The 13,671-nt window shown below is 38.4% G+C and overlaps 1 protein-coding gene across 18 annotated transcripts in view; it reads right to left on the bottom strand.

Annotated features, from left to right (window-relative positions):
* NRXN3 (neurexin 3) overlaps positions 1–13,671 on the bottom strand; it is a 920,037-nt gene that overhangs the window by 25,486 nt on the left and 880,880 nt on the right. For 13 of the 18 annotated variants that reach the window (XM_039705064.1, XM_039705049.1, XM_039705054.1 and 10 more), the window contains one exon: positions 12,407–12,482. In XM_039705064.1, coding sequence (XP_039560998.1) covers positions 12,407–12,482 — 76 coding nt within the window. Of the gene's footprint in view, positions 1–12,397; positions 12,483–13,671 lie in introns of all 18 variants that reach the window. The other 5 variants (XM_039705065.1, XM_039705053.1, XM_039705055.1 and 2 more) reach the window with 1 other exon arrangement.

Raw genomic sequence — 13,671 nt, 5'->3', positions numbered from 1 at the left:
TCAGGGGTGGACTTTACCATTGCTATTCAAAGCACAAGGAAAAGCTGTGAACAAAACAACTGAAAATTTTGAAATATACTGGCACAACTCTTTTGATAAATGTAATCAAAGGGCTTAGTCTTCTAACGTAATTCCTACAGAGCTAGTGACAGATGTTTCCTATGCAGGAAAGTATGGTTTAATGTTCTGGGGAACCTAATGGGGGAGAAAAGAAATTGAAAAACTAAAAAGAACAAGAAGCTCCAAAGTTATTTACAGGTGAAGGTTAGTAGTCATATTTTCAGAAATCAAAAAAGGAGACAAATGAAGTGGGGGGACAAAAGAAGTTCCCATAAAATACTTTAAAACTTAAGTTTACTTTATTTCATAATTAGAGATTTTGTTAGAATGCAATTTTCACTTTTTTAAAAGCACCAATTTCAAAATGAAAAAAAAAAAATCAAACCCAGCATTTTAGGGGTCAAGGACCCTTTTCTTGTTTTGGATATGACACAAACAGCTCAGAAGAGATTAGATGGAGTCTCTACAGTATTTTGACAGCACCAAATCTTCATTTTTTACTAAAAAAAAACCGAAGGTGTGAATATACTCAACTAATTTTCTGTCTCTGAATTCCTTTGGGGCTTATTTGGCGTGCTTAAGCATGTGAAGTAAAGGGTGTAAGAGAATGAAATGTTAAAGGTTAAAGACCCAAACAACTGGCCATTTGCAAAAGCAGCAGGTGCTTTGCTGAGGCCAGGTTTGCACCCCCAGACCGAAGAAGCAGAGGAGATTTTTGGGTGCATGGTGGCAAAACCTCTGATCTGTGTAACTACAGCCCCTGTGCCAAGGAGAAGCCTTCCACCAATGGACTGCAGACAATCCACAATGTTCCAGGGAATGCCACCCCTCACCCATGGGAATAAGGGCAGATCGGGAAGTATGGCCAGTTTAGTGAACAAAAGAGCACTTTATTTTATTTCAGATACATACATACTCGCACTTCACTGACTTTCTCTCCAGCTGTCAAACCTTTTTAATCCTCTCCACAGGTCTCAGAGTCCCCAGAAGCCTGGCAGAGGTAAATGATTCAGAACCTCACCACAGACACCTCCCTGCTGTGAATTCAGATGCGTGACAGGGATCTCTGTTTCTGACTGTTCCCAGATCTCAAACCTGAGTCACACATGCCCTCACTCACAAAACACCTCCCCCAAAATGATGGGATGTACTAGCAGCTTTCTGAGTTATACAAAAGCCAAAGACCTGAACTAACAGAACGTAACAGGCACATGAGAAAGAGGATAAGGCAAGATTCAATCTATTTGTTCCACATTTGTTTATAAAGCTCCTAAACAAGTTTATTCTACTATTTCAGTTCCCCAAAATGCTTCTTTTAGCCAGAACATAAACATGGCATTAACCAATGTATAAATATACACACATGTACAGAGAGCGAGTGAGCATGTGCGCACGTTTTGCAGTATATTTATCATCCCTGTCTTACCACTGAAAAAATGAGCTTACAGGAGAACCATGGATTCTAGAGGAAATACAGGACTCCAGGCACTCCATTGTTACTTAATGGAGAGAGGTCAGGAGAATAAAATTTTATTTTGATATCTTAGAAAATAACTAGAATTATTTACAGGACTACTTTTGCTCTTTTCATCGGTTAAATACAAAATTTATGAACTCCCTAAGATTTCAGCAGTGAAATCAGTAGTTGCTAAAACTAGTATCTAAAATCACTCATACTGGTTTCAGTATTAGGGAAAAAACCTGAATTATGCACATACTTTAAAAAAAAAGCTCAAAATTTCTAAAATTGCTTTGCATTTCTGCTGTCCCTCAAAGATAGAACAACCTTTTCCCATTTTTTCATTCCTCTGACACTGAGGTGGAGCAAAACCAGTGGAGATAAAAATTTGGAGCATTTTCTTGTTGCTCTAAATGAAGCTAATTTTGAGATTTTGCAACTTTGTTTGTAAAATAGTTGTAGTTGCTCTTGAATATAAAAAGAGGAGCTGATGATCCTTATAACACCGCCTCATGGGACCAAAGAACTTTAGTTTTTATGAGACTCAGCAGAAGTAGAAAATAAAGGTCCTTGGTGGTGGGTCTTTTGCAAGGCTTTAATAATGTATTTGTTAGTGCAAAGATCAAATGTGTTCTCAAATTAGTAGACATCTGGGATTTCAAATCAAGCCAGTCTACTTTATTTTTGTTTTGTTTTTTTTTTTTTTTCTTCTATATCTCATTTCCAAACTGGTATGGGCTTTGTCTTCTGCTCCTCACAGAGCACTTAAGCTAAGTAGCATTAAGGAAATACTACACTTGATGTCCCCTAGGAACTGGGATCCCCCCTTCTTATACTTGGGAGAAAGCACTGATTTTGACAACTTGTAAATAAAAAATTGGAACTGAAACAGAGAGGAAGAATGAAGACAAAATAATAACCCCTTTGATGCAATTATAAACTTTCTTTTCTCATAATCTACTTGGGTGGAAAATAGAACAGGTTTTCCTGCTCGACTGAGGTATTATTCTAGGTGTTATAGTTCATGTGAACATCAGTAACTTTGAACTTCTAGTACATAAGGCATCCTTAGATCCAGTCATGATGACTAAAAGAAATTTATAAGAAAAACCTTTAGAAGAAAAAGCCTATCTCTGTCCCTAGTATCTGCAAATGCTTAACATGATTTCTCTCTAACAGACATTATTATCTTTCAGAAATCAGATACTTTCTTCTTGTTTAAAGGTAACTAATCAGTTGCTATAAACATTTAAGGTTCTAATAAACAAACATTTGCTTTTGATGCAAAATCTGTTTCTGAGTCATGTGCTAGCTCTTCTCTTCTACTGAATGTGTCATTGGCTATTTTTATTTTCTTTACCATATATTTTATGAAGCTGAAAATCAAAGCTAACAGGGACAAAAAGCAAGTCGCAGCAGGTTGAAAATATCATATCTTAGTATTTTAGACATGTGTCAGCTTGATAACATAGGCACAGCACTAGAGGGATTGCCAGAATGTGACAGTGCACATGGCTTTGAGTTTAAAGAACATGCTTTAAAAAAAGACTGGAAGGCAGCAAGGGCAAGGTAGCCAGACTGTGGGGCTGATTCTGATCTTTCCTGATCTTAAATGTAAAACCAGGGAAGCTTACACCAGCTAAGTCAGTCTGGAGAAACTGTTACGTTTTCAAAGGACAATTCTACGAGCATGCGAGTCCAAGTGATGGAAGTGCTGATATTTAAGATCTATATATTGCTGTCCACTCATGACCTTAATTTATGTAGCCTGAGCATGGTTCATTCCAATGCATGTGTTCATTCTAGAGGAAAAAATTATATTTAATGAAAACAATGTCACACCAATGATCCCTGAGATTAAAATACTTGACTTTTGTATCCCTCATTTTATTCTCTCTGCATTAGCAGATTAGGAATTGCACCTACTTTATAAAAATATGTGATAATATTAGTTCTCACAGCAAGTAAAGATAGCATATAGTACTAAAACCTCAACAATAACAGTTTATTTGCACATTTCTGGTAGGTAGCAATACAGAACCATTTTGGGGTGTTGAACAGCAATTTGCACCTGAATATCAAAGCCCATTAAAACAGTAATTAAATCTCCTTTCTGTTCATCTTTACCTTATTTAGCTAGAAGTATTTCACTTACCATGCCTTACAGGTAGGCAAATGAACAATATACACACAAAGGAAGGAATCAACAGTAGAACAGTAGAACTGGGAGTGCCACATTATAGTTCAGGCTTTTTATTCTTGGCTTAAACTACTGAATTCTTAGCTCTTTCCCTTGCTCAGTGACAAATGTCACAAAAGCTGAAGGCAGCAGCCTGCCCTGAGACAGAAAACAAAAATAAGAACTAACTATTTCTAGTACCAGCTATCCATATATAACCTTACTTGGATAAAACAGAGCACAATGGGACCTCTCACAGCATCTCCTGTGCTTGAGTGAGCCCCTTGCCCCTGCAGAAGGCTGGTCACTGGCATAGCAGAGGCTACATAAGGCAAACAGAAGTCACCATTCAGTAGGACACAGAAGCTTTATCACAGCTTGGAGGTTACTGTCCTGATGCCTGGACACTTGATCGTCACATTACTCCAGTCTGAAGGTTGCCCTGAACTGCATGATGTAGGGGGCTCAAACTCCAATTGTTCTGCTCCAATAACCTGCCACTTGTTCTACAAAATAGATTTCTTTTGCTGTTTCCATCATAACAGGACTCTCCTGGTCTCTCTGCCAGAGGGCAGTATTACACAAAACTACAAGCTTGTTGATTACAATATAATTTTAACCAGTTGCTTTACTTAAGCAATTGCCAAGGGAAAGCTTTAGATTCAGTAGGAATTGCTGGTTATAAAAAACACATGAGATCTAAAATCTAAACCAAGCCATATAGATTAATTTTCTGTTGTAATAATTACACTCAGTAATTTTTCTCAGATTACGTAAGAATTAAGAATACTAAATTGAACATAAATAATTGGTTTCCACTGGTGAAAGAAAAGTGATCTTTTTATTTCTATGCAAGTACAGAAAACATATCTTGGTAAGTTAAATGAAATAACTAAATAATTCCATGCTGGAAACCTGAACATATCCCATCACTTCCCACTTCTGGTAGCTCTTAGCCTAAAAAGGTATTATATCACGGTCCTGTGAGAAAAGTTCACAGATTTCAATGTCTTCTGTCTTCTGGAATTTTAGCTAGGCTAAAGGTATGTGTAAGTAAGCTTTTTGTCATGATGTGAACATTATCTGCACGAAAACTGTCTGCCTTTTCCTCCACTAACTTCAGCTGATCCACTGATGCCAGCTGATGTATCCTAATGCACTGTGTCATTAATGTGGTTAGTACATTCACAAAGAACTGAATTAAGGTACCAGGAAATGAACCACTGCACAATCCTAACTATATTTTTTCTAAACGGTATTTCTAGTCTAAGCAGATGCTTGAAAACTCAGCTTGTTTTCCTCTGCTTTATGCATTATTGCACATTTATGATGCATATGGCAGAAGACACCCCAGATGCGATTCCGGAATTGTGTTCAAGTTATACAAGTAAACATCAGCAAGCCAGTTTTCACCAGCATCAGTAAGAGGCAGAGATCACACACTGACAGACAGAAGACTGACCCCACAGAGTGAAGACACACTACTTTTAGAAATCCTAGGTACATCCTAGACTTTTGTCTGCTAACTACAAACAAACTATGAACTGTAGATTTTAAAAATACATTCACAAAGATATCCTTTCATCTGCATGTGCACAGTAATATTCCTTTTCCAAGACTGCCTTTTATAAAAAGTCCTAGGTACATCCCATTGTCTGTGTCTAAAGTACAGATAGCAGGAATTCTTACTCTAACACATCAGCATGTAGGCACAAATCCCTTAAGAAGCCGTATAAGAAGTCACTTTAGCATTATGCCAGCAAACCACTTCTAGGAGTGAAATGATAACAGAATTTGAAAACTATTGAAAACAGAACAGCTGAAAACTTGGTTTTAGGAAGCTCTGCAGACATCTTGAAACATCCATCCTAAAGCCTCAGGGAGACACTCAGAATATCATTCAAAGCTTGGTGCCTCTTTGTGGACCTCCCTTGGGTAGGTGAGGAAGGGAAGAGGGGAAGGGAAGGGGATGAGGGATGACAGAGCGCCGAGGAGCTAAACACCAGCTTACGAACAGAGAACAGAATCACATAACAACACTGGACCAATGGACTCCAAGACACAGTGACAAGACAGATGGACACAAAAAAGACGCAAAGTCACTACTGAGAAATAAAAAAAAAAGCAAAGAAACCCCATTAAAAAAAGTAGATCTATAACTCCAAGGCTGCAAGAAGCAGCCAAGGGTACTGGCATAACTCTTCCAAAAAGAATAAATTATAATATAAATAAAAAATAAAATCAAAACAATATCCCCCCAAAATCATACACTACAGACTTGCTTGGTTAGCCTGAATGCATAGCTCTGATGGAACATACGATGGTGTCATCACAGCCCATGCACCGGTTAATGAAGGCCATGGTTAGTTACATCAGCTATACTACAGCATGCCAGAAAAATGATCTTGCACTGACCCAGAAATAAAAGATACAACAGACACTCTGCATTGCAATAAAATTCTTTTTATGCCATCTGCAGTTTCTAGGGCTCTTTCCATTGGAAGAGTTTTTCCTGGGAATATGCAGGGTAAAGGGGAGGGTTTTTTCCTTCTGGGTGTTTTTCCCTCTGAACTCAATTGAAAAAAAAAAAGGAAAAGGGAAAAAACAGGATAGAGACTTTGCAGGAGTTTAAAAAAGTAGGAAAATAAAAATAAAGGAGGGGTAATACTCTTCATTCTTTTACACACAACTTTCTTGGGACGTCCAAAAATGTGAATTTCTTGAGGATGGCAAGAAAAGATTTTGTTGCCTTTATTGGTTTGCAGATCTATATCTCATTCTTGAGATGATGAAACCATTATTTTGTTGGAAGAACTCCAAAAATATAAATTGAGAAGTACAGCGATGATTTTAAAAATTAAAAAATAGCAGTATGGCACGATTACGAGCCAAAAAAAACCGAAAAGGAAAGAAATATAAAAGAAACTAAAATATCAATCACCAAAAACTCATGCGGCACAAGATGAGGTGAAACGACAGAAAATGTTCTTCAAATATATACAATGTATATATCTATCAATATATACACGGAGTAGGTGTGTATATATCGATCGATATACCTGTATAATTTTTTTGTTCTCCTTGCCCCACCCTACCCCAAGGCTAATTGGTAGATGAAATTATCAATTAAAATCAAAGAAATAAATAAAAGGAAGAAGTAAAAAAAAAAATTAACAAAAAAGAAATTAACGTGCTTTGTTCACCAAGAAATAACAATATCATGCATCTGTCCACACCAGCGGATGCCAGGGTTAGATGAAGGCATGAATTTCTGTGTAAACATGTGATTGGATGATAGGGGCTACTGCTGATATTGGTCATTTATTACTTTAGCATATAGATATATATGCACACTGCATATATAGTGCACATAAAGATAAAATATCCTCATGGGTGGGGCCTTTGGACCTTACATAGATAGAAAGACCAATATGCTGAAAACCAATCTCAGTATTCCTAACGTAAAAAAAAACCAACTCAAAACTAAAAAGAAAACAAAACTTCCTGTAAGTCATCTGCATGATTGTAAAACTTGCTCATTTGTTTTTGTTTTGGCTGTAGCTAGGATTGTAGCTAGGAAATTCCATCAAAATGCTATTACACCCTGGGAAGTGTTGTGGATGAAACCCTGTCCTTTCGTTCCATATGGTATTCAGCTTATGAAATGGGAAGTCTATTTCTCTGTGTACTCAGAGGCATGCACACAACTTTAAAGACCATTTCTTACTCACAACATGAGAAACGGGGAAGCATTCCTGCTTGGCAGAGAGAAATACTGGAGGTAACTGAGCACTGGATTATGGGGGGGTGTTCCTGTTAGGAAAACAATGAAAATTCCCTAGGTGCTTCAGGAAGGTTGGTGCAGTTATGGAGAACAAGAGCCAAATCAACACTTCTTTTGGTTTCTTCAGTGAAGTCTTCAATTCCAACACATTGGCTTTTGTACTGTGCCAGCTGTTTTGGAAGACAGTTTATACTTGTTTTCTGCAAAAAAATCTCTGACCCAGGCAGGCTGCAGGTGGATGGCTACAGGCCAGTAAATTATAGATACAGAGGGCATATCTGTTGGATATGTGCCTCCTGTGTGTAAGTGTACAAAACTTCCAATGCAAAGAACTGTAGATTTTGGCATATCTACTGCTGTGTCCAGTCCCCCATCAGAAAGGTTTACCAGTCTGATTATGACAATGACAGCCTTAACATATATGAAGCCTTTTGGGAAAAAGTGAATTTCCCTGGGGAAAAAAAAAAAATCACATTGGAAATTGATGGGCTGATAGAAGGGAAACTGCAACTGCACCAGGGAAGAAACACAGGATGTGTTGAGCTGGAGAACAAGGATTAAGCCATACAGACCATTTCAAGAGGCTGTATTCTGGGCTTCAGGCTCACTGGTGAGTCTTTGAGTCTCACTGTTTTGAGTGGTCCAAGGAGCAGCTTGGGCTATGATCCCAACCAGCTGCCTGGCCACCAGCATCCAGCCTGCCTGGTGCCAGAGCTCCACTAATGGACATCCTTAACAGGAATTAGGGCAATGGTATGAGGAGACAGCAACAGCTGTCAGGAAAGCGTAATTACCATCCTCAAGGCTTTGAAGTTTCAGTATGATCAGATTGTAAGGGTGGTCCTCATTTCACTGAAAAGAGATTAATGCTTTCTGTCTTTGCAGTGCTTCCTAGCTGTTCCTTGTCAGAAAATATGTTTTCCTTACAAATCTTACATTCTCTGAGAGCAGATGAGTGACCAAAAAAACACCATAGAGCTGTGTTCAGAAGCACAGACTCAGAACCTTGGCTTGAGTTTTGAGGAACTTGAAAATTTGAGCCTCAGATCTCCTTGGAGCAGGCCAGAAGACATTCCTGTACTCATACTAGAGAAAAGCATCTGTTTTGGCACAGAAAATTAAGAAGTTTTTTGGCCATGTACTGGGACAAGCAACATTTTCATAGAGATGAAACAGGACCTTCTCTTGACTGTTAAGTAAATGATTCTTCAGGGCAGATGAACAGGTTTTTTGCCCCCTTTATCATTTAGATTAAGCCTTCTGGGAGATCTAGAGATCCACGGTTATCTAGGCTTGTCTGCAAAAAGATGAATGGGGTCAATTTGTGTCCCTCAACCTGCAGTGGTTTCTTTTGCGTTACATAAAATACAGGGGGGTTTTGGATCCACAGCTGTCCTTGCTGTCACTTAGAATAATTCCTTATGTACATATACGTGTCTGCAGGTGGTGCCTGCAAGCTACCTCAGTCAGAACAAGTCCAGTGACAGCTCCTGTTTTTTAAATGAAGTTTTTCTACCAAAAATTCCAAAAGAAATCACGTTTGGAATGGGGGTACAAAGTCTTAGCCAGCCTGCTACAGGGAGTGTTTCAAGCCAGTCTGGAGAATCCTGAAGAAAGCAGAGTTCGAGAATCACCTTCACACTGTCTTTTTTGAGAGAGATGCAAGTGTTCAGACACAGATCGTATGCACATGAGATTCAGGTCTTAGATTCAACTGTCAATCAGAGTTAAGTGGCAATAAGACCCTGCCAAATGGTCTTCACATGGTATTTAGTCTCAATGAGGACATGATTTTCAGCCTCTGAGTACACCAAAAACAAAGGCTTCAAAAGGACTCTATGTAGAGTACTGCCCTCTGATTCCAAGAACCAACACCAAAGTAATATCTCTAGATACTGGGATTTGATTCTGGCCCATATGAAATCTGAAAACTTCTGATCTGCAGGGAAATATTCTCTGCTGCCCTTGTCTTGGCTATTGCACAGCAGGTTCATAGTGATGTGTATCATATCTCACAGCTGCAGCAGTGAGTTCAGTAACCTTTGCATTACTAGACCATGGCACTGAGGGTGATGGAAGGCCAAATTTGGCAGAAACTCAAGAGCTTTAAAAGCTACACATTATCAGAGCAACAAAAAGAAGACTGTGCTGGGTTAGGTCATTTAATTTTCAATCTGCTGTAAAAGGGATCAGGCAAGGCAGAAGGCAGCGACCTGTCAACAGAACAGGATGAAGCAATTTCAAATGAGCCCAATTAAAAAAAAAACCCAATAAGTTTTAAAAAAATCTGAAGCCATACACTAAAAAACACAAGCAAGATAACCTGGGTCTTTTCTCTCCACAATGTACATATTTAAATACCAGATCTTGGCATGTGGCCAGAATTCTGACTTGGCTGGTGAAGTGTAAAGGCAAACATATCTGCTCAGCCAAGCCAGCACTACTGGATTTTGATAAGCTGGCTCAGATTGCTTCAGTGCTCCAGAGCAGAATGGGCTGAGTGAGTGTTTTGATACTGCCTGTATGGCAGACACTATGCACTGAGAATGCAGACAATAAGATAGACAAAGAAAATGAGAAGCCCCATAAACCTGCTACTTTTCCCTCTTATTATGATGGAATAAGTTAAGTTTATGCAAAAAGGACCTGCATATTCCTTCTCCTTCTAGCAATTCTGTACACAAGCACCTCTGAGAGCAGGAGAACTCAAAATCTGGAAGTGCAGATTTCATCAGCAAAGACCATCTGGGAGACTTATTTTTACATATAATCAAGCTAACTTTTATTCTCAATGTCATAGTAATTCCCTAGAAAAGAAACAGATTTCAGTGGCTTATGTTACCTTCCTATGCAAGAGGAGTAGGGTGCAATGAAAGATACTGGGGAAATTTATAAGAATGCCTAGTAGTTTAGGAGAGAACCTTCAGCAGATTTTCAGAGAATCATATTATTTTACACAGCAGATATTCAAACGTCTGTAGGCACTTAGATCTGCCAAGTGTAATGCTTAGCAGGATTTTCAAAAGCAAGTAATTTTTACAAATCCAGTTTGTACCTGTTTGAACATTAGATTTCTAACTGTGTCAGGAAGAAGGTATTTTTAGTCTGGAAATGTTGCTGTACAGCACTATGAAATTTCATGCTAAACATGCTGTTTTACCAAATTTCTACTCAAACTTTGATTTTTCAGCAGCAGCAGAAGATGAAAATATTGTGGTTACAATTTCTATCTGCTGAAATTATTGTGAGTTTTGCAACAAAAATTTACAAGAGGAGGAGTCTGATAAAGACATCCTTTTGTCTTTAATTGAAATACATGGTAATCAGAATATGAATTAGAAAAAAAAAGTCTTCACATGTTAGTGAAGCTTTAATGAAGTGGCTTCATTTATTTGCACATCAGTTGCAATAACTTTGTCCTTGTGTCCATGGTCCTATTAATCTCATGCCTCACTTTCATTACAATCACTGTGCTGGCATTTCATTACTACCTTTATTTAAACTCTCAGTACCCCCATTGTTTATACTTCACAATCTAGTAATATTTGGACTGCTTTTCTTCCAGATGGGGAGTAGAAAAGCTCATAGAAATCAGTGAAAAAGGAGATGGGAAGTAGGCTGAGCTACCTGTTACCAACAGTCTGTGTCACTGCCTTCACTGCCATCACAGGGAAGTCAAGAGTACGTGTGGAAGTTCCCAGCTACAATGCAATGCCAATCTCAGGTTACAGCAAGACCAAGTTCTACTAAAAATGCAGGTACACCACGACAAATTGAAAAGAAATGTCAAAGCACTAGCCTTGGGTGAATTTTTATGTTATCATTGAATTAATCAAATGGTTTCAGGAAATTAGAAACAGAACATTTATAATACTTTCTTAGTATTTTTTGTAAGGAAAAAAACCCCACCATCCCAAATAAAACAAAACAAAAACAAACAAAACAAAGCCAAATGAAAGAATCCCCTCAAACTATTTGTATGTTTCACTTTTAAAGACAAAAATTCTAACCAAAATTCCTCTTTTTATTTTAAATGTACACAGAAATTCGATGATGTCTGTTCTCTATTATAGAAATGCTTAACTCATGGCAAGCCTCAATAAAGAAGACTTGAAAAAGCCTGTAAGAAATAAAGTAGACTGCAGTTGCCTGCTGGATACCACATAATATATCTCACCAGAAAGAAAAGCCATCAATTTATCAAAATGTATCTGAAAGGGAGAAGTTGAGTCAGTTCCACATGGCCAGTCCTTCTGACTCTTTAACGGATACATTTTGAAGCATCACTGCAGATAACAAGGCAAGAATTACTACTAATTTTGTTGTGTTAAAACTATGTTTTGGTGTTCCCCAATTTCTTTGGGGTCACAGGAAACAAAATTAGTATAAACACATTACCATGTTAACTGTACTCAAAATCCCATGGACAAATGTATCCCTTAACATCCATCTTCAGACTAATTAAGAAAGATTAAACATCACTAATAACTTATTTTTATTTCACTTTTCTGTTTTCAAATGTTCACCCTCTCCACTTCATAAATCTTCATTATTTGTCACACTCCATATTGATTTTTTTTCCTACTGTGATAGTAAAGTAATATGTAGAAATATGTGAACTATTAGCTGGAATCACTTTCAGAAAGTTTGCCTTTCCATGCGAACAACTTTATATAAAGCAAATAGTGACTACATATCGGTGTTTTGCTGTTGCCAAGTCCATGGGATCTGATGCTTGGCTGTATAGTTTCTTATTTTATATACAGTGTATATATACATGAGTGCATATATATACACATATACACACACATATATACATATATAATTATATATGTATACATTCACACACATATAAAATATATGTATGCATTGTTTTTTGCAAATGAAATCAGAAAGCAAGCAAAACACGACTGACCTGACTTACCTGTACTGGGCTCACAGTCAATGAAATCTTCATCATCACTGGAACATTCAGCTGATGAAACGATGTCATCTGTTGTCTGGCATGAGAAGCAAAGGAACAAAAGAAAACAAAAGTAAGATATTTGCAAGTCAAGAAGCTATTACAGAGGCAGCTAAATATACAAGGGGGAAAAAAAGAAGGTTTCACAAATGTAACTTTTAAAATATTTAAGTTGTACCAAGCACTCCATATATGCCCATGTAAATGTGTCCTCCACTGAGTCGGAGTCTCTTGTCGAAGCAGCAGTGCCTATCCTGTGCTGTTGAATATTTCAGGTGTGCACAGGTGCTGTGCACCTGCTGGGCTGTTTAGGGCAGCAAGTGGATCACACTGGTGCTGTTGAACAAAGTACAGTGGGCTACAAAGCCTGCCTGGCTGGCAAACTGCCCTGAGCAGCCACTGTAAATGTGTCTGCTGGGAGGAGGCAGGGCTCCTCCATAAATACCTGTATCATGGAGGGCCAGCCAGAAGGCACTTCCTGAGAGACTCACCATGTGAGGCATGCTCAAACTGAACATCCTTTCTGCAAAGGGAAATATAGAAGATAGACCCAGACAATACACACCACTCAGCTAGCAGTACTCTTTGCTGTGCCTGATGAACCACCCTGAGGCAGACATAATTCCTGCTCTGTTAATGCACCTCTTGGGCTGGGAATCTGGTGTTTACCCAGACAGTAAATATCTGTGCAGCTTACTTGTTGCATGATGAAGAACTTCTGCATGTGTCAGGTATGCCCAACATGCAACCTCACCTCCTTGCTTAGAAAGTGAACAGGGATGTGGATGCAACTAGTTTGACCAGATGTAAAGTCTGATTCTGAAAGGGTTAAACCAAACTGTAACCATTCACAACCATTACAGGTTTCATTACATTCCTTTGCATTTCCAGCTGGTGATATTTTCTTAATCTTCTTTTCTAATTTTCATTTTTTAAAATATTTTTTCTTTCTGTGTGTGTACTGCTCTAATTAATGAGCAGCATGTACTGCAGCATGTTAGAGAGACGTGTACTGGTGTCTCTTCCCAGCAGCATCTCCTGCCTGTAATTGCTGCAATTAGTTGAATTAGTAATGCAGACCATTAGGGAGAGCCTGTGGCAGCCTCTGGACACAAGTTGTAATGTTCCTGTGCACAATACAAAATTACCCCAACTCAGCAGCATTGGCTCAGCCACGGCTTCTGGTGAAATTGTCTCCCTTAACAGCTCTTCCTTGCAGAGAGCTG

The sequence above is a fragment of the Passer montanus genome, unplaced genomic scaffold, assembly GCF_014805655.1.
Source record: "Passer montanus isolate IOZ18808 unplaced genomic scaffold, ASM1480565v1 scaffold18, whole genome shotgun sequence".
NCBI classification, from domain to species: domain Eukaryota; kingdom Metazoa; phylum Chordata; class Aves; order Passeriformes; family Passeridae; genus Passer; species Passer montanus.
Note: the sequence above shows the minus strand (reverse complement) of the source record. Positions and strands in the feature narration are given on the sequence as shown.